Here is a 22397-nt window from a genome sequence, read left to right as displayed (position 1 = left end):
AATTTATATCTGTGATTTCAAAGCTGAATCATTACTCCAGTCACGTGATCTTTAAGAAATCATTCTAATATGCTGATTTGCTGCTCAAAAACATTGAAAACTACTTTTAGGTTTTTCATGATGAATAGAAAGTGTATAATGTCACAAAACGTTATCTAAAAACCTTCAGATAAATGCTGGTCTTTAGATCTTTCTATTCATCAAAGAATCCTGCAAAAAAGTACTTAATTGTTGTAAATATTGATTAGCAAATCAGCATATTAGAATGATTTCTAAAGGATCATGAGACACTGAAGACTGAAGTAATGATGCTGAAAATGTATCTTCGATCACAGGAATAAATTACATTGTAAACTATTTTCAAATAAAAAGCAGTTATTTTAAACAGTAAAAATATTTCACAATATTACTGCTTTTGCTGTATTTCAGATCAAATAAATGCATAGAACTATTATAAAGTCTACAAGTTTGTCCAAATTTGTCACTGTGGCTTCAATAAAACATGATCAGTTCTACGGTGGTCATGAGTCGCTTAAAATGTTTTTAAAAAGTTCAAAGTCTTTTTAGATGTTTGACTGTGAAGGCCATTACCATGTCTCAAACCATTTTTTATTCAACAAAATTGAATAAAGGATTTAAATGGATTTTCACAGGCAATAATAAAAACTGATTTTTTTGCACAAAAAAAAAAAATCTGTTTGCAAATAACATGAACTGCCATTCAAAAGTTTGGGATCATTACTTTTTTTTTTTTTTAAAGAAGTCTTTATTGTCACATAATCTTTCAGAAATCATTCTAATATGCTGATTTATAATCAATATTGGAACCTGTGATACTTTTTTCAGGATTCTTTGATAAATAAGTAAGAAGAGATAAAAGAACAGTAATTATTCAAAATAGAAATTTTGTGTTACAATATACACTACTATTCAAATGTCTGGGGTAAGTACATTTTTTAAAAGAAATGAATACTTTTATTCAGCAAGGATGTGTTAAATGGATAAAAAGTGACAGTAAAGACTTAAATTATTAGAAAAAAAATCTATTTTGAATAAAGGCTGTTCTTTTTTAAACTTTTTATTCATCAAATAATCAAAGAAAAAAGTATCACAAGTTTCAAAAATATTAAGCAGCACAACAGTTTCAATGCTGATAATAAATCAGAATATCAGAATGATTTCTGAAGGATAATGTGACACTGAAGAATGGAGAAAAGGCTGATGGAAAAAAAAAGTATAAAATTAAAGTATAATAAAATAGGAAAGCAATATTAGAAATTGCAATAACATTTTACAATATAACTGTTGCAATCAATTAAATACAGCCTTGATGAGCATAAAAAAACTCAAAAAACAACAACTTTAAAATCTTTTGAATGGCAGCGTACGTATTTTTTAAATATGCACCCATTTCGTCTTATTTGTATGTAAAAATGCTTCTTGTCACAACACATTCAATTATGAATGACATGAATCACATAAATGACAACTTATATTCTCAATTTAAAATTGGACTAAGTTGAGTAGTTTATATCACTGAATCTTAATCACAGCGAGCAACTATTAAATGTATAGCTACTTACGTCTTTCATTATAAGTGTTTATTCTCTTATTATGACCAGTTAACATAAATGAGCACTGTTGACCACTGATCAGCCTAAAAATGTAACTATTTTTGTCAAATATTGTTAAAGATCTTATAAGGGGACAATTTTCTGGTTTCAAATTAGGGAGGGACTTGTCTTACTCAATGTCTATACTGGTTATGGCCCTGCTTTTAAAACTAGCAAATTCTTAATAAACCAATTTGGTGTTTGCAAACAGTGATGCCATTTTGTTTGTGGTGGCAGAAAATGACAGTTTTCAAGTAGCAGTCTATGGAAGCCATGGAATAAAAGAATACAAAGGTAAATTTGAGTTCCTGATTTATATTCTCGCAATTCCAAGATTGTATCTCACAATTCTGATAAGAAAAAGCAACTAATTTTTCTCTCTTATCCAGATTCACAGTTTATATCCCACACTTTTTGATTGTTTCCGTCAGAATTGACAAATGTGCAATTGGTGAGTTAAATCAAGTTTTAAAGTCTGAACTAGGCGATATAAACTTGCATTTTTTATTGTGAGTTGTGAGATAAAATATCAAATTTGACAGGTTTAAATAGTATTTCATGCTGCAACTGTAGGGCTAATACAATGTCCCCTATGAACTGCATGTGAATATTATTTAGACCCAAATGTATGCTTTAAAAGTAGAGTAATCATAGCAGGTTTCATCCATAGTATGTCCGTATAAACATCTGCGTTCATATTCAAATGGCATCTTTGACAACAGCATTCTATAATGATTTGGATTCCGATTCTGACATCCAAAGGCCCAATACATTTATTCTCTTATTCCATGAAATTTATCCATTTTCCTCCACTTGTTACCAGTGCTTAACTGTGTTTAAAGGAGTAGTTCACTTTTAGAACAAATATTTACAGATAATGTACTCACCCCCTTGTCATCCAAGATGTTCATGTCTTTCTATCTTCAGTCGTAAAGAAATTATGTTTTTTTGAGGAAAACATTTCAGGATTTCTCTCCATATAATGGACTTCTATGGTGCCCCCGAGTTTGAACTTCCAAAATGCAGTTTAAATGCAGCTTTAAAGGGCTCTAAATGATCCCAGCCGAAGAAGAAGGGTCTTATCTAGCTAAACGATTGGTTATTTTCTAAAAACATTTACAATGTATATACTTTTTAATCTCTACACAGAGTACACACAGAGCTAGCATTTGAGGTTAAAAAGTATGTAAATTGTAATTTTTTAAAGTTTTGCTAGATAAGACCCTTCTGGGATCATTTAAAGCCCTCTGAAGCTCCATTTGTGCTGCATTTTGGAAGTTCAAACATGGGACACCATAGAAGTCCATTATATGGAGAGAAATCCTGAAATGTTTTCCTCAAAAACAACTGAAGAAAGAAAGACATGAACATCTTGGATGACAAGAGGGTGAGTACATTATCTGTAAATTTTTGTTCCGAAAGTGAACTACTCCTTTAAAAGTGACTTAACTGTACTGTCTACTCCAAATTGGTCTATAGAATTCAAATGGGTTGCACATTTTATTTTCAGGGTAATTACAGAAGCATCTCATGCAAATCTTATCCTACTTCTGGAGAAAGATGGTGATTGGTGCAAAGTATATACAATGATTGTGCTCCGCTCATGCAAAGGTCACGCAAACTGTAATATCCACAGTGTAAATTTTGGGAGCAAGTTGTAGCAGTTGTTTGAGGGGTTAACAAATACCTAGAAACTGTCAAATGGAGTATTCTTTAAATTGAAATGCATTCACCTGTACACATACGTTATCTGTTTGCAGTAAAACTGAAACAGTAATACTTTGAATTTATGAGTGTTTAATCTCGTTCTATCCACAAAAACAACTGAACTTTACAGCCAAATTCAATCCTGAAAATTCTGTCAATGGTGGTTTCTACGTGGTTATAGATCTTGCTAATATTACTTTGGTTGAAAATGGTCAACCCAAGCAGATTGAACCTTTGGGATCCATGTTTCTTGTTGCTGTTGTTAACATCAACTCTGTACGCACAGGCCGATAATGAAGCGAATTTAGTCTTAAAAGCAGCTTTGCAGTGTGTACGTGGCCAAAGTATCTACAACAGAAAGACTCCAAACATAAATAACTGAAGGGAAAACAGCTAAAAACCAAGGTATGATGAAAAAAAAAGGCCATGAAAACACATTTAAAGAAATTAAAATAGAAATACCAAGGCAGAAATGCATTTTGAAGAGAGTTCATTTGAAAGTCTCTAGATGAAAGTGAAAGATTAGACTATGTGAACACAATGGAAGAGAAATGGATTACTGTTCAGAGTCGAGTAAAGAATTGAATTGCCAGTGATCGCCGAATCTGCACAGATTTGTTCAGGCGTGACTGTCACGCGCTGCATGAGGGGCACAAAATCCACAGAAAACCCACTAGAGACTATATTAGATCATCCTTTTGGCAGCAAAGCAATGCAGTGACTGGAAAAAGAACATCTGAAGCAAGCCGTCAGTTTTGCTCATATAATAAACTACAGCTACAAGTCACAAATTTAATGTCTCTTTTGAGGCCTTCTAAATGACATGTAGCCGTACTTTAGTATATCCCGTGAAAAACTGAAGACATTGATGTAGAATATGCATACGGCGTATGCATATTGTACATGGGATGCATGAGAAACAGAACTGAAGCCTTATGGGTCCACAGGCTGATGCTTGTTCTATTGGGTTTGAGTGATTGTAGGATGCAGTTGCTCACCTACCTGCGCTATATCCCTGCTCTTCCTGTACATAAGTGTGTGAAGGACGCGTTGGTCCGTAGGCAGAGGGGTCCTGAGGATAGTTACCCAAGCCTAGCAGGGAGATGAGGAGACCAGGTTGACTCGACCCCAAAGAGAGTCTGACTTAACTACTACCTTACAGCTCCTACCCAGGTGAACGCTGCCCTCTCCTGCTCTCAGGGCTCATGAACGGAACATGTGGATGGATCGGCCCCGCATTGTTTCTAAATGAGTATGTTTATCAGGCTGCTCGGCCAGCGAAGTGCTGATGAATGGAAGCGAAGCGGAGGCGTGACACACAGCGGCTGATGAGACCACCCATACATACATCCAGCCCACGCAGACAGCCCTGACCCCAAGCTAACAGCCCTGATGTACAGCAAAGAAAAGTGACTGGACTAAATCAGGCTTGAAGACTTCATCCCTAATCGTTCTGCAATAAGTTGTTTGTTATATGCAAATAACCTGACATTTTCAGCATTTACCTCTCAGACTTATATTAAAGGAATAGTTCACCCAAAAATGAAAATTCTGTCATTAATTACTCACCCTTATGTTGTTCTAAACCCATAAGACCTTCGTTCTTTGGAACACAAATTAAGATATTTTTGATGAAATCCGAAAGCTTTCTGACCCTGCATAGACAGCAACACAACTAAAACATTTTCGACGGCCCAAAAAGGTATTAAGGACAGTGTTGAAAATAGTTCAACCATAATGTTACAAAAAAACAAAAATTAGGGCTGCCCCTTAATAGTCGACTAACCGTTAGTCGACGAGAAGAGGCTTGCTTGACCATAATTTTATTAGTCGCTTAGTTGCTGAAAAATAATTCCACAGAAAATGGCAAAGTCACACAGTACGTGACGGACAGATGGTTAACGGCTGGTCTATGTGGTAATTTAGTACTTTTTTTTTATTGGGCAGGACATCCAAAAGCTTACCTATCACTCATCGACCTCAAATATGGCTTTTCATCTAAAATAAGTTTTTACATGGCAGCTTAATCTAATGTTAAAAATAAATGTGCGCTATTCAAGTGTCTGTGCGAAGTGTGAAAGCTGAACAGTAGTGCACTCACTGCATGACAGATGGAGGTGCCGGAGTGGTCACTTGCTCTCAAAATACTCCCAAAAATACTAGATAAAAGTACATCTTTCGAATCCGTAAAGAAGTTTATTTGTGTGCACCCAGAATAACAACGAAACATTGCACTTTTGTAAAATAATGAAAGAAAACAGGGCGTGCTTTGTTCCGTCTCGTCTCTTGTAAACTTGAGCGCGAAGCTTAGAAATTTCGAAACTCTGTGTTTATTTGCCTTACAGACATGAAAAATATATTTATAAAGAGTGAAATGTCTACTTTTAAATGAACCAATTCAAATAGAAAACAAATATTCTCAGATTATGTAATATGCTTTTTTTTTTGCATGTGCTTGAGCGCTTATTAGGCTATGTAGGCAATTAAAGGCTCACTATTATGATTTATGGTTTATTAATAAATGTGTGACTAATAGTTGACTAATACATAAAATGACTAATAATCGACCCAAAGAATCTTTAGTTGGGGGGTCAGCCCTAACAAAAATATTGAGTAATCTTCAAACATGATACGAAGACTGTTTTACGTACAGCATGTCTTCTGTTGCTTGTAAAAAAAAAAAAAGCACAGTGCACATACTTTAAATGCACTGCGAATCAAGAAATGATATTTCAAGTCTGATATTTTCTGAATGCATCTCTCGAATCCATTCTAAGATTTCTGAACACTAGATAGTGTATGCCTTAGAAACAGCCGTAGTCTGCTTGCTTTCAATTCTGTACACACACTTGAACACAAAATAATCATTCATAAAGCCAAACGCACAAGCGCTCTTCTTTGTGAGCATTTCAGTGTGTGGGTAAAAACTAGATTAGAGTGCTATCTGCTGTTAGAAACTACTCTCAAAATCGTGACGCATTCAGAAAATCTTAAAATCTATCCACAAACCACGATGCATCAATTTACTGTTGCAGTCTTTACACACATGCGTTGTGGTACTCTCAAAAATTGTTGAATAAAACCATTATTTTTGTTTGTTTTTTTTGCGCACAAAAAGTATTCTCATAGCTTCATAACATTCTGGTTGAACCACTGATGTCACTATAAACTATTTTAACAATGTTCTTACTCATTTTTGGGACGTTTGAACATTTCAGTTGCACTGCTGTCTATACAGGGTCAGAAAGCTCTTGGATTTCATCAAAAATATCTTAATTTGTGTTCTGAAGATAAATGGAGGTTTAAGGGTTTGGAAGGAAATAAGGGTGAGTAATTAATGACAAACTTTTTTTTATTTTTGGGTCAACTATCACTTTATGGAGCTCTGGGAGGTTGCTAGGCTGCTAGAATGTTGCTATGCAGTTGCTAGAACGTTTTGCTGTGAGGCTGTTAGGGTTTTCTAAGTGGTTGCTGAAGGATTTGGTTTTTAAGGTGTTGAGTTGTTGTTAGTGTTGTTGTCAGTGTTGTTGTCATGTTGTTATAAAGTTGCAAAGATAACAGTGGTTGGCAATGAGTTGCTATGTGGTTGCCAGGGTGTTCTGGGTGGTTTCTAAAGAGGCTTTCACACCATGTAGTTCTAAGAACTTATAGGAACTAGCCAGCAGGGTGATTCCTAGAGAACCAATTTCTTCCTCATGCCATTTTCCTGGTTGAATTCGCACTGGTAACAGAAACTCTGAAGCAGCTGACACCAAAACGCTGTTTTCCGTCTTTGTGGAATAATTATTTTTACATGGCTTTTTAAAAAAGTATCTTGTATGCGCTTTGCCATTCAGCGTGCATTAGTCACTGGTAGTTCCTATAGAACTGTTTTAGTCCCTACTGTGTGGTAGGAGCTTAGTTTTTAACTAATTATGTTCCTAGTTCCTGGGGTGCGAATACACCAAAAATTGGGTACTTCTACCAAAAGTTCTAGGGACTATGAAAAGGTTCCTCCGGTGTGAAAGCCCCTTAAGTAATATGTCTGCTAAGGTGTTCTCAGTGGTTGCTAGGACATAACTACGTTTTTGGATTGGTTTCTAGGGTATAGTTTCTATGTGATTGCTGAAATGTTGCACAATGGTTGTAAGCATTTTGCTGTGTGGTCGCTACATTGTTCTATGTGGTTGTTTAAGTATACAACTGGTAAGGTGCTCTGGATGGTTGGTGGGATGTTGCTATGTGGTTGGTAAGGTGATCTGGTGGTTGCAAGAATACTGTTATACAGCTGCAAAGATGAGAGAGGTTGTTAGCGAGTTGCTATACAGTTACTGGGGTCTTGGTGGCTGCTAAGGTATTCTACTACACAACCCGAAAACGCATGTCACATGACCATTCATAACGAGCGTGATGTTATTGTTTACACGGTTGTCAAGGATACACAAAGCAAATGTGGGCAGCCATGCAATCCTTTTTAAAAGTCTGTGTTTTGGTCCGTTTACACTGTAACACAAGTTTTCAAACTAAAGCGGGATCTGCAGCATTTTTGAAAGTCTCAGTTTTTGAGGGTCAAAAACGCTGGAGTAGTGTAAATGACAGGCGTAACCGTAGCAAAAGTTATGCTTTTTAAAACAAAAACGCACTAGTGTTAACGTAGCCTAGGATGTGGTTGCTGAAGGATATGATTTTTAAGGTGTTGTTTGGTTGTTATGCAAATATGAGAGTGGTTGCAAACGAGTTGCTATGCGGTTTCTAGGGTTTTCTAGTTAGTTTCCAGGGTGTTCTGAGTGGTTTCTAGGACACTGCTAGGATGTTTGGGTGGTATTCCAGGGTGTTCTGGGTGGTTGTTGAAGGATTAGATTTTTAAGGTGTTGTTTGGTTGTTATGTTCATAGGGATGTTATGCTGTTATGCAAATATGAGTGGTTGTTAATGAGTTGCTATGCAGCTGTTAGAGTGTTCTGGTTGGTTTCCAAGGTGTTCTAAGTGGTTGCTAAGACACTGCTAGGATGTTTTGGGTGGTATTCTACGGCGTTCTAAGTGGTCACTAAAGGGTACAATTTTTTAGGTATTGTTTAGTTGTTGTTATATGTTGTTAGGGATGTTATGTTGTTATGCAAATATGAGTGGTTGTTAATGAGTTGCTATGCGGTTGCCAGGGCATTTTAATTGGTGTTCTGGATGATTGCTGAAGGATATGATTTTTAAGGTTATTTGGTTGTTATGCAAATATGAGAGTGGTTGCTAACAAGTTCTATGCAGTTACTAGGGTGTTCTAGTTAGTTTCCAAGGTGTTTTGAATGGTTGCTAGGACATTGCTAGAATGTTTTGGTGGTATTCTAGGGTGGTTGCTGAAGGATATGATTTTAAGGTGTTGTTTGGTTGCTGTTATGTCGATAGGGATGTTATGCTGTTATGCAAATATGAGTGGTTGTTAATGAGTTGGTATGCTGTTGTTAGGATGTTCTGGTTGGTTTCCAAGGTGTTCTAAGTGGTTGCTAAGATGCTGCTAGGATGTTTTGGGTGGTATTCCAGGGTGTTCTGGGTGGTTGCTGAAGGATATGATTTTTAAGGTGTTGTTTGGATGTTATGTTGTTGGGGATGTTCTGTTGTCATGCAAATTTGAGAGTGGTTGTTAACAAGTTGCTATGCGGTTGCTAGGGTGTTTTGGGTGGTATTCTAGGGTGTTCTGCTAGGACACTGCCAGGATGTTTTAGGTGATATTCTAGGGTGTTCTTGGTGGTTGCTAAAGGATATGATTTTTAAGGTGTTGCTTGGTTGTTGTTAGGGATGTTATGTTGTTATGCAAATATGAGAGTGGTTGTTAACAAGTTGCTATGCGGTTGCTAGGGTGTTATAATTGTTTTTAAGGTAATTTGGGTGGTTGATATGACACTGCTAGGATGTTTTGGGTGGTATTCTAGGGTGTAAGTAAATGATGACAGAATTGTCATTTCTGGGTGATCTCTTTAAAGGGAACCCCGGGTATTAAGTCTTGTATGGCTTAATATAACGTAAATGATGTCTCTTACTGAAATATGTAGTCGAAAACCCATAAAGGTTGCTATTTTTACTACAACCTAACTCGGAATACACAACTTGGAAAATAAAAAACTGATACAATGACCACAGCTACTGAAAGGGCTTACAGGTAACGATGGATATAACCATAGGCATAAATCAAATGTGTACCAATGATTTCTCCAAAAAGGAGTCTAAACGCCATTGGATATCTAGTGATAATCTAGTGAAAACTCCTTTAGTGGCTGCAGCGTCACGTCAAGCATCTGCATGTTTACATCCTGCTAGGATGGCATCTAGCGTTTCTTGTCTCTGTCGTTTGTAAGCTCTTTCAGTAGCTGTGGTCTACTAAAAACCTCAAAGGCATCAGGGCTGAAGTGAAGAGAACAAAGATGCTGGTCTTTAGAAAGTTTATTCATCCACAGGCATCTTCCTATTGTTTTCTCCTTCTTCTTTTCCTATCGCTAGTAAAGCAGCGAAGACTTACTTGACTTCTCGTTGCCCTTTGACTGAAAAATACAACCAAATGCCATACAATGTGGCATTGTATACGTATTTTATTTTCCAAGTTGTGTTGCGGTACTAATAGCAACAGGTAGTGCCAGTAGCTCACCGAGTGCAACCATTTCATGTCATCGAAATAATGGGCCCCCATAGTCCAAAATATGTATAAAACATGTGGATTTTTAAAATAATGTCAGATTTTATAGGTTTTCTACTATGTATTTTAGTAAGAGACATCATTTACATTATATTAAGCCATACAAATCTTAATACCTGGGGTTCCCTTTAAGTGCAACCATTTTTTGGCCAATTGCCAAATTGGTCCTACATGATTGGAGGCATCATTCAGGTTTGTAGAACAAATGGTACGGGGTAAGTAATGTGGGCATTTTGAATACTTAGGGTTAGAGGTTTGTTGTAGTAATAATTGCTATGGTAATAGCAGCTTTAGCCAGCATCGCTAAATGGACCGCGTCCCACATTTCGCTGACCTCCAGATGCTTTTAGCTCTGGCCGTTTTTATGAACTACAAGTCTATTACTATTTCTGTAGGGTCACTTCTATTTTCTATAGGCTAATGGATGCTCCAGTTTTCTGTACTGTGTCGGCACCTGCACCAAGAGGCATTCTTTGTATATCTTATACTTGGTGAAAGTCAAATCTCACATGCACTGCGACTTTATTTTTCCCATTTGCACCCCCACCATCCAACACTGGAACATCTACAGATGAAAACCCTTGTCTGCATTAGATGAAGCGTCATCTGGTCAAAAGCAGCATTGCAGTACAGGATGATCTAATTCACACATACCACTGGATAAACCCCCACAGACCGTATATCAAACATCTAGAGGTCTTGGTTGAGGGTAAATAGATTGAGGGTCTGTGTGGAAGCGTGTGTATGTGATGTCATCATGCCCGTTCAGCCATGTGAACAGGAAGCAGAACCCCATGTGATGGGCTACAGCACATCTGCAGTGGTTTGGTGCCTCATTTTAGTGCGCTCTTACCATACTGGCTGTAGGAGAAGTCTGGCTGTGCTGGGGCGGCTTTGCTCAGGTCCTGAGAGGGAGTCGTAGCCGGGGCAAAACCTAAAGGCCCTGCGCCCGGTGTGGCGGGAGGGGGAGGCATTCCCTGTGCTACAAACTGGTCACCTTGAGGTGTTCCAAAGCTATATCCTGTGTTGAAAAAGACAAGAAGAATAATGCAAGAATCTTACAATCTTGTTCGAGTTTGTTCAATTTACACGTATATATACGTTATACACATAATATTTTAATTAAAAAAATACTGCTTTTTTAACATCACTTGGTTAAGCAGGGTCTTTGGGTCATATATGTGACCCTGGACCACAAAACCAGTCTTAAGCAGCATGGGTATGTTTGTAGCAACAGCCAAAATACACTGTATGGGTATGTATCTTTTAATACAAAAAAATTAAGATAATCTGTACATTTTCTACCATAAATATATCAAAACCTATTTTTTGATTAGTAATATGCATTGTTAAGAACTTCATTTTGACAACTTTAAAGGCGATTTTCTCAATATTTAGATTTTTCTGCACCCTCAGATTCCATATTTTCAAATAGTTGTATCTCGGCCAAATATTGTCCTATCCTAACAAACCATACATCAATGGAAAGCTTATTTATTCAGTTTGCCATAAATATTCTGTATAATGTTGTATATTTCAATTTCAAATTTTCAAGGTAACCCTTATGACTTGTTTTGTTGTCCAGGGTCACTTATAGAAATGGTATCTCTAGTCCTGCTAAAATACAGAAACTGTTTCTCTTACCAAACTGAGGTTGTGTACTAAAGCCCTGTTGGGGGTATCCCTGAGGTGCCCCAAATCCCCCTGTAGGTGTTGCTGCAACTAGAAATGCATTAAAAGGAGAAGGAGGTTGTGCAGGTGCCCCACGGCCAGCAGGTAAAGGAGGTCCATACCCAGCTGAAACACATCACACATCACATTTTAGTCAAGACTGAACAATTACAAAATATTCTCAAAATTTCACACAACTTTTTGCACCAACTATGCACACCAAATACCAAATGTTTAAACACCACTGATTAAATACAAACATATGTATGTATATATATATTTATTATACACTACCAGTCAAAAGTTTTTGAACAGTAAGATTTTTAATGTTTTTAAAACATTAGTCCCTTCTACTCACCAAGCCTGCATTTATTTGATCCAAAAATTTAAATATTTTTACTGTTCAAAATAACTGTTGTCTATGTGAATATACTGTAAAATGTAATTAATTCCTGTGAATTCAAAGCTGAATCTTTAGCATCATTACTCCAGTAACACTACTTTTAAGTGCCAGTATGTATATATATATATATATATATATATATATATACACACTGGCACTCAAAAGTAGTGTAAAAGTAAAAAATATATATATATATATATATATATATATATATATATATATATAGTATAGTGTATAATGTTACTAATTTTTATTTTTTACTTTTAGTTCAGATAAATGCACATCTTTGAATCTTTAGCTCTTTTAAATGTTTATCATATTAGAATGATTTCTGAAGGATCATGTGACTCTGAAGACCAGAGTAATGATGGTGAACGTTTAAAAGTTTGGGTTCAGTTTATTAATTAATATATTTTTTTGTGTATATTATTTAATATTATATAACAAAAAATATATATGTTTATTCAGCAAATTGATCATTAAATTGATCAAAAATGAAAGTGATTTATAATTATTTTGTTACTGTTCTATGATTTTTGAAATGCGGTTTCTTTTGTTCTTTCTATTCATCAAAAAATTTGGAAGAATATATCAGTTTAGACAAAAATATTAACTAGCACAACTGTTGAAAAACGAATTAATAATAAGAAATGTTTTCTGAGCTCCAAATCAGTATATCAGAATGATTTCTGAAGCATCATGTGACACTGAAGACTGGAGCAATGATGCTGAAAATTCAGCTTTGCGTTTTTAACATATTCAAATAGAAAACAGTTATTTTATTTTGCAATAAAATTTCATAACATTACTGATTTACTGTATAACAAATTAATACAGCTTTAGAGCATTAAAGACTTCTTTCAAAACATTAAAAAGTCTCATGGACCGTAAACATTTACACAGTAGTGTGAATATAAACTATATTCGGGCGTGGAGTGAATAGGCCTTTACTGGATGCCAAAATACAATAACCAAATCAATCTGTAACAATAAAACAAAACATACCAAGAGGTTGACCTGTAGACACCCAAACACCTGGAACAAAAAAAAAAAAAAATCACATTTTAACTCACAACCACCAGACCATGAAACTACAAAGTGAATCAGAAGTGTATGTCAAACAGGGGCGAAGCCAGAACATGTTCAATTAAAGTGTTGCATTTCTGGATTCACACCAGGCAGAGCAGGCTTATTTCGGGCGAGATCTGCGTGAAAACATCCCCCCCCCCCCTGCACGGCGGACAAACCCAGTGTGGTTTAGCCAGATGGCGCAAACAGCGCAGGCTGACCTAAAGCAAAGCGTGACTGATACCAGTTGGCTCTCGGTATCATTTTTCAGGTTGGGACGTGTTACGCTCCCGCTGCCTTCTGGCCCACCGTGTCACTCACCCTGAGGCCCATAGCTCTGCTGCCAGCTCGGAGCCGGTTGTGCCGCCCAGCCATTGGCTGCGCTTAAGATGGCTCGGGGCCCCCACTGATTGGCTCCCAGCTGACCGGGGGCGGGAGCTTTGCTGTCCCGTGGCTCCGCCTTCTTCACTTCAACCTGCACAAAGGACAAGAGGTCGTAACTAGCGAGAGGAGAACTAACATACAGCCTACCTCCCCCACTCACCTATCAGAAACTTTAGCCCTCACCTCAGAAAAGATACTCTTACTTAGGCCAAATACATGACCGTAGTCCAGATGGAATGGAATATACTTGGTCTCTTCTATTTGGTAACTGTTTAAACCAATGTTTCTGAGGTACTTGGGTATGAAAGGGACATTTAAGTCCACTACAACTCTATAGTTCAGATCAAGCAGGTAGAATTCTGCTGAAACTTGAGAGTAAATATTAATTTTTCATGACCACAGACGTACCTGAGAAACACCGTCCCTGCTTATATCTTACATCTCAGCTCTTTTAAGTAGTTATAAACTGCTGATAGAAAATTAAGACTTACCTCCCCCTGGCTAATGCTTAAGAACCTCAGTTTAGATACGACAATAGAAATATAAGGGTCAATGACGTTTAAATGTATGATAATCTAATTGTACCAAATAATTAACATGCAGATAATAAAAATGGAGAGACAAAAGTCTAATCAGAAAGGAATCTTCATACTGTGTCAAACATGAATATAATATGCCTTTGGCATGGCTAAGTGGTTGCTAATTTTTTTGTAATGTTTTTAGTGCAAGTCTATGCGGCCCAGATTAAAAGTTCGCACTCCAGGCTCTACAGTATTCTGGTCTCTAGATATGAAGGGCCCTAGAATTTCCGCGATGAGGAAAACACGGACGGAAGCTGTATAACATGGAACGTCACGGAATTTGATAAATAAATCAAAAGTACGTCAGTACACTTAAATTAAAATGCGATATGGACTAGTGTCTGTGAATATTAAGCCTCAAAAATACCATTTAAATAGGAATCCTGCATATTCTGCGCATCTCTGTATGAATGAATGAAGCAGATGCGCAGTTTAGTTTACTACAAACGTACTGAAGCGCATGCGATGCTCGTTGTGTTTTCAGCCTCTGCCGCCTCAATATGTGAGTACATGAACACATGAACATAATCTCTAGAACTGCTCTCTTCATGAGCATTTTACTGTTTATTTTGAGAAAAACTATCATCATATCATGCACAAACAGAAACTTAAAGGTCTTCACAGCAACCTGTCAAAATAAAAGTTTGGTTTAACTTGAAGAAATTGTGACAGAAATATATTCTTAGGGTGTGTTCACACTTGTCATGTTTGATTCGATTAAAACGAACTCTAGTGCGATTACTCTGTTAGTGCGGTTTATTTGAGTAAGTGTGAACGCTGCCGTCTGAACCCTGGTGCACAGCAAACAAGCGGACCGCTAAAAAGATGGGTCTCGGTCCGCTTCCAAACAAACTCTGGTGCGGTTCGAATGAAATGTAAAATGGAACAAATACTTCTAAACTAACCAAAAATAGAAAATAATGACAAGATGCGACGCTATGCGACATGATTTCATGAAGGAAACAAGCGGATAATCCAAAACAAAATGAGCAGAGGGCAAACGTGGAGCAGCGAGAAGGTAAAGTGCCTTTAATGAGCCCTTTGTAAGTTTGCAGGTGGTGAAAACAAAATCATTTACACGCAATAATGAGCTTACGGCATTAGGTGTATTTGACTTAAAGTGAACACACCTTTTCCTTTTGTTTGGAGTGTTCGGTGAGTTCTGTCACGAAATATACGACATTCAATGCCAGTGTGAACGCTAAGCGGACCAGGACCAAATGCATAATTTTCCTTTTTGGTCTGGACCAAATGAACCAAACAAACTGAACTACAAGTGTGAACACACCCTTAATGTAATGATAGTACTACTACTAATAATACAATTATTAAAACATTATTTTTAAAGGAATATTTACAACAAAACTTAAAATACACTACAATATTTCTGAAAAAAAAAATATATATATATATATAATTTTTTAAAATAAAATTAACTAGAGATGCTTTTGATTATTAAAATTAAATGACAGAGTTAAAATGGAATCCAGAAAATTATTAAAAACAGAATTTGGTAAAAATAAAACTGAATTTGAGTAATAAAATGATATAAAATGTATTTCATAGGGCCTTAAAATTCTATTTTTTTCTGTTAAAGTTGTAATGAATTGCTGTTAATTTTTGTAAGTTTCATGATTTTGATTAATTAGACATGCTTTTTAATTACATTTTTTTTTACTTAACCATTAAAGCGGCCTAGAAAAATCAAAACAGAAAAAGCGATAATTTCAGAAAAAATAAAACTTTTCATAGGGCCCTAGATATGTCTTGAGACACTCTATTTAAGTTGCGATGTAATGGAAGTAGTGATCTTTTCTTCCGTATTGTGGCAAACATTCCAATAAAACTGATTAATTGAGAAAAAAAAAACTTTGATTTTAAACTTTGTTCAATGTATTTGGCTGTTGATTGAAGAAGATCTGAATGCAAGCTTGCAGTCAATGGTAAGGAAGGGGCAAATTTATGCAGACAAAATGCCTGGAGAATTTTAATTTAATTTCACCGGAAGATAGAGTTACGACATTTAGATTTTAAACGCTAAAAAAAAAAAAAAGTTAAAAAAATGAAACCTGCATGGATGAATCATTCACAATACAATCAATAATGTGCATTTCTCATTTTTATGCTGACTTAAATTATAAATCCAATCGCAAAATAATAAAACCTCTCCTCAACAAGACAAACACCATTTAAGGCATCATTTATGTCTTGAACACATAATGAGATGAGTTAATGGTTCGCTAAACTAGCTTTTTCCATTATTTAGAGTTTGTGTACATGGTTGCCATGTTGGAAGATTAAGTAAACCACTGGGTAGAAAATGTATCAGTTTATGGAAAAAAAAGGTCTGAATGGGGGATTTAAACTCTGAAAATCTGTCAACTGCAACCATGAAAGCTTGTGAAGGCTTGAACGCCAAATAAAAATGAAATGGCATCAAGATTAATAACTCAAGAGAGAAGCAGAAATCGTGTTTAGGATTAAAGCACGATTCATTGTGCAGCCCTGAGTAATGCTTCCCCTAGCCATTACCACTAATTATATAATTATCCAATTAGGCAAATGACATTCTATTACCTGCCACTCAGATAAAAAAAAATGGACAAACGTAGTTTAACACACATGGGGAAGTTTCACTCCAGCTAAAGTGGAGATCCAGAAATAGACCTGAGACTCTAAAGGGGGTGAGTTATTGGGGTCACCTTGCATCAAGAGCGAGAGACGATATTTTTCCGTTGGAAAGCAGCATAAATGTAACGACTCTCTTTTCGTCTCTCTCCTCCTCTCTCACTGTCGACCTAATTAGGTATCAGTTTGAGCGAGTGGTCTGCAACCCACGAATCGGCAACACGGCCCCCACCCCCCCACTCCCGCGGGCATCACCGCTCAGAGTGATGGGAGGCCTCGCGCAATTCTTCGCGTCCAACGGTAGAGCTGGGATTTGGTACACAGTTTGATATGCTCCAGTTTCTAATTTTATAACGTATGGCCCCACCCCCCTTAAAGCCCCAATGAAATAATGTCATGCGAAGAACAATAGCCCAGGTACCGTAGTACCTGATTCCTTCAGGAACACAAACCCAAGTCAAGGAGAGCGTTGGCGGCCGAGAACAAACTCAATGTAGGACAAAAACTGCGGAGCTATTCTGGAGTCTTGGAAGAAACTTGCTGGAAGTGGTTTTTCACTTTAAATCAGCACACTGCAGTCATGACGGAGCAAGGAAACGCCTCGAGGAGACCAAACGCAAAAAGTCAGAGACGGGCCACTTAAAACACACGAGAAATGCTAGGGATATATTTTTTAAAACGCAGATCAACCACAAACCAGCCACGCTGGGAGTGATATTTTACTAAGTCGAGCTGGTGAGGTGAGATAACACGTCATGCGACTTGTTCGGTCTTGCGCTATCCCTCGAAACAGACTAATACACCTAGGTATCAGACAATAATCTTAGGCTACAGAGACATGTGCTACCCGCCCAAAGCCCGTTGGGTGAAGACTAAAAGACACAGTATGGAGATTCGCATATTGAGGTCACTTAATTGAGATTTCTCTTTGTCTTCTGGGATAATATAGAACTCAAATAGTAAGTGACCTGACAGTAATAACCTGAATAAAAGAAAAAAAAAAAGAAACCAACCGGTTCTTTAGGTGAGTGCTGATATAACACTTAATGCTTTAAAGTTCACTTAGCATTTATACATTAATAGTATCTAATCTAAAACTAATATCAACATATACATAGTTATTTATATTTATTTTAATCATTTAAATTCCATAAATTAGTCACTTTTATACAGCATCGCAGCACCTAAAGGAGCGGTCCAAATGAACCAAGCCTTGGGCGACTAACATAGTTATAAATTTATGTAAAAATGCATCAAATCAAACATTTTCACATGCCAATCACAATAATTTGTTTTGCTCAGTATATTGCAAACATTCCCTGAATTGGGAGAGAAATAAAGTTTTTGACACTGAGGAAAAAACTCTAACAGTTAGTTTACACGTATGTTTGGTCGCCCAAGCTTTAGTTTCTGTTGTAGGGGAAAATAAAACTACAACTACACACTTTTTTGCCCATGATGTCGTGAAAATGCATGTTGACAGCCTGGTCCACTGATTGTTCGGCCTCGAAAGTAATAAATCCAAAACCTAGCCAACAACCAAAAGTCAACAGAGCAGCAGGGTGTTGGGACAGAACAGCTAGAAGAACATAAGAGGGATGGGGTGGGGGGCTCCTGAGGTTCAGATGACACCACGGCCCGAATCACCAGGAAAGGTCACAGGTGGAGGCCCGAAAGGACAGATGTGTTACGTATGATTCTTCTCTCTTCAATACTTTAACCCTGAACACATTTAATGATTAACAGCCGTAGACGGCATTGGATAACCGGGAGTCAGCTCTTACGCAATCTCGACGCTACTGATGACAGATCAGATTTGTCAAATTATAGGTTTGCTAATTTTTTTTCTGCCTTTTACGTTTCATCCGAACCTCACTTTCATCACCACCCCAATCTTACACAACAAATGCGAGCAGCAACCACAATTATCAATGCATAACAAGAATGATCATTACAACTACAGGTTTTACTGGTTTTTCTCAAAGCTTCCCAAAATGCTATAGTACTTTGGGCAAACCGAGAGAACAAAGATTGCAACGCTGCAACAAAAGCACCACAAGGATATAAGGATATTTGTGAAACATTTAATGCAGCCCAGTTTCTGGTGTGGCGTAAACCCGGTTAATGCTCAATTCAAAGATCTGCTCGGAGGCTCGAGGACAGTGGAAAAGAAGCAACCGCGTGCACCCACGCGTGCAGGGGTCGTGCAGTCACAACTATCAAAGTGGGCCGCCGAAGCGGAGCGCGATTCCAAGGTCACTTACGCGATAAGACACAGCACAATCCTCCAGCAGCAGCTGAGTTTAGCTGCGCCAGATCCACCAGTGTGAACTAGTTTCCGTCTGATCAGATAACTGTGGCAGATCTGGGCTGCGAGAATCTCTACTTTGGGATCTAACCTGATTCCGATTGCACGTCCTTTGAGACTGAAGAGATCTGAGAATTCGTACACTATGTGGAGCAGAACCATCTGTCTAAATGAGGACTAAATATACTCAACCTGCCCTTCATCATCAGGCCTGGTTTCATTAAAGAAGAAAGTTATAGAGGCCTTTTAAAGTGCACTCTTGTCTGTTCACACTGGACAGCATCTGAACTCAATTTACTCTTGAAGGCGGTGAATTTGCACAACTGGTGCTTTAAGTGAGATGCATTTAGAGACACAACTTTACGAAAAGAGAGTTTTGCAATCCTGAAAGTACCGCACGCTAACGCACAGCACTCTTTGTGAAGCTGCGTCTATAAATGCATTCCCATTGGCACTTACTAGGGCTGGCCCTAATAGTCGACTAACCGCTTGTCAGCGAGAACAGGCTTGGTCGACCAAAATTTTATTAGTCGCTTTTATTAGTGCTATTCAAGTGTCTGTGCAAAGTGTGGAAGGTGAATAGTAGCACGCTTACTGCACGACAGATGGAGGCACCGGTGCGATCACTTGTGGTCAAGTACTACATCTTTCGAATCTGTAAAGACTCTATATTTATTTATGTGCACTCACAATAACAATGAAACGTTGCGATTTTGTGAAATAATTAAAGCAAACGGGATGCGTTTTCTGCCGTCTCGGCCTTTGTGAACTTGAGCACGAAACTTTGAATCTCTGTGCATACTTGCCTTACAGACATGAAAAATATGTCTATAGAGAGTGAAATGTCTACTTTTAAATTAACCAATTCAAATATAGAACAAATTCTCTCAAATTAGGAAACAATCCATACAGAGACGACAAGCCAGTGTCGTCGACTTCATCTCTTAAGCCGAAAACAAAGAAAGCACTAGTTTATCAATTAATTATTAAAATGTTAGCGCAGTCTCATTGCTGTTTTTCCCTGACACATTCATAATTATTATATCTGCCGGTGCGCTGTGGCAAGCTTTTTTTGTGTGCGCTTTTTAAGCTATAGACAATTAAAAGCTCATTATTATGATGTATATGGTTTATTAATAAACTAATAGTCGACTAATGCTTAAAATGAACGACTACTAGTCGACCAGATAAATCTTTAGTCGAGGGCAGCCCTAGAACTTACATCCAATAATAGATGGTTGCTGGATGACTAGTCGACCAGTCAAAAACACTGAAGTCCTGCATCCATAAAGCAACTCAGAATACAAACCTGACTTTAACATCTAAACAGTGTGCAATTATTCTATTACGAAGAGTATTGCGCTTTATGCAGTTTTAGTAACGAGAAACTGTCCGACGATAAGCCACTGCCTGTAGTTAGGCGCGAATTGAAGCATTAACCATGTTTACACCAGAGAAACAGGCATGAGTGTGTTTCACACCAGGCCTTAATCTGTGTGGTGCCACTATCTGTATTGTATCCTATAAGAAAGAACAGACATATCTCAGGAGAAACGTTAATGCATTCAAACACTTGACAAGGAAAACAGGGACATAAAAAGAAAGATAGAAAGGGCTTACTTAAATGTACTACATTGCAATAAACACTCATATCATAGATCAATCAAATGTAAATGTTCATTAAAAAAAACTTATTCAATGTCTAAAAGGTTAATAGAAATGAATTTCAGTGATTAAGGAAATTTAATAAGACAACTGTAAATGCTCACATGACAAACTATTCCACGTTTACCCAACGAGAGTGAAATGCGAAAGCATTTAAAGATTGAACAGTGAAAGCTGAGGAAACGGTTTTGTTTTCCGGAAGGCATGGAAGGACATGGTTGGAGCAAATGTAAATATTGCACAGCAAACACTGCGTAAAATAGGATTTTAAAATGATTTTTTTATTTCTTTAGTCATTTTGTTTGCTTTGTTTCTCATTTAGCTCTTTAGCTGGATGGCCACAGTGTGTTTTAGCTGGTCACACGTGCTGTTATGGAAAACAGGTACTGGCTACATAATAAAACAGTGGATCTATTGAACTGTATCTGAAAAGTGTCAGCCATACTGCATTACGCTGTTTTGAAATTTTAAAGGGATAGTTCACACACACCTTGTCCTGTTATTTAATTTTCCAGTGGAACACAAAAGTGAAATTTTTTGAAAAATCTTCACACTACTCTTTCCATAGTCGTGATAATGCCTGTCAAGATCCAAAAAGTCTAAATATATTTATATTTTTACCACTACATTCAACATACAAAAAGGTTTTTTTTTTTTACTGATCATGAGATTGGTTTAATTTTTGCAGGATTGGTCGTTTATCTCTAAAATCTTTACGTACAAGTCAAGCACTATATGTTTTAAGTCTTTTGAACAGATTAAAATTTAAAAAGCACTTACTAACAATATCAAAATGTCATGATACGATAATATCGCGATATGATGTCCATGATACGTTTTTTAATGCGATATTTTAAAAAGAAGACAAATGAAGAATTTTTTTGAAAAAGAAAATGTTGTACATTTTAAAGTTAAATTCTTCTATTTAATGCACTTTGAGAGTTCAAACCCATGCTTGTACCTGAACTTTAAAGGGGGTTCAACCCTCTTTTCATTTGTGGTATACTGTCTCAGCCTAAATTACATTCACACTGGTGTTTTAGAAGTCAAACATATCAGAATATAATATTTTTTTAAATATTTTTTGCACTGTTAAATGAATGAAAATTAATATTTCATAGGTATATTTTTGCTTTAAACCACTAGCTGTCAGCAATTCATACTGCACTTTTAAGCTTTCATTTTGACGGAAACGGCAGTAGAGCTTTTATTTTGAAGGAAAACTCCAGCTTCAGTGAAAACCGGCTGACAAAACGCGCCTCATTACAAATCTAGTGAAATGTTGTATCTGCTGCACAAATAAAGCATAACTGGTGGCTGCTGCCTTCCCAAACGTGCACTAAACTCACAAGCAATAAACGACTTCACTGCATTCACTGTGAACTGAGCCGTTCTGAGGTGTGGAAAACACCGGATCACGAGCTGATCGCCTAAAAAACTTGATGAAAGGATTAAGCTATATTGTAATGGCCCAAAACACAACTTTAAATACCTTTTATGTTGGAATATTTGACAAATCTACACTTTTTGCCTGGAAGACCTATATTGTTTCATATCGTCATGTGACCACGATAATATCGAGACAGTTTTGCTATCACGATACCACAATATTGATAACACTGTTTCATCCCTACTCACTAATGAACACATCTAGCAAGCATCCATTCAAAAAGCAACATACATTCAATATATTAAATAAAAAAATTGTC

At 37.0% G+C, this 22397-nt stretch overlaps 1 protein-coding gene across 3 annotated transcripts in view; it reads right to left on the bottom strand.

Annotated features, from left to right (window-relative positions):
* The window catches only part of dazap1 (DAZ associated protein 1), a 38743-nt gene that overhangs the window by 1999 nt on the left and 14347 nt on the right, over window positions 1-22397 (bottom strand). For 2 of the 3 annotated variants that reach the window (XM_073826337.1, XM_073826338.1), the window contains exons 8-12: window positions 18161-18243; window positions 13444-13597; window positions 13060-13089; window positions 11625-11777; window positions 10834-11001 (exon numbers count right to left, since the gene is read on the bottom strand). In XM_073826337.1, the coding sequence (XP_073682438.1) occupies window positions 10834-11001; window positions 11625-11777; window positions 13060-13089; window positions 13444-13597; window positions 18161-18243 (588 nt within the window). Of the gene's footprint in view, window positions 1-4322; window positions 4413-10833; window positions 11002-11624; window positions 11778-13059; window positions 13090-13443; window positions 13598-18160; window positions 18244-22397 lie in introns of all 3 variants that reach the window. The other variant, XM_073826336.1, reaches the window with a different exon arrangement.

This window comes from Garra rufa, chromosome 20 (assembly GCF_049309525.1).
Source record: "Garra rufa chromosome 20, GarRuf1.0, whole genome shotgun sequence".
Taxonomy (NCBI): domain Eukaryota; kingdom Metazoa; phylum Chordata; class Actinopteri; order Cypriniformes; family Cyprinidae; genus Garra; species Garra rufa.
This window is presented reverse-complemented; position numbering and strand designations above follow the sequence as displayed.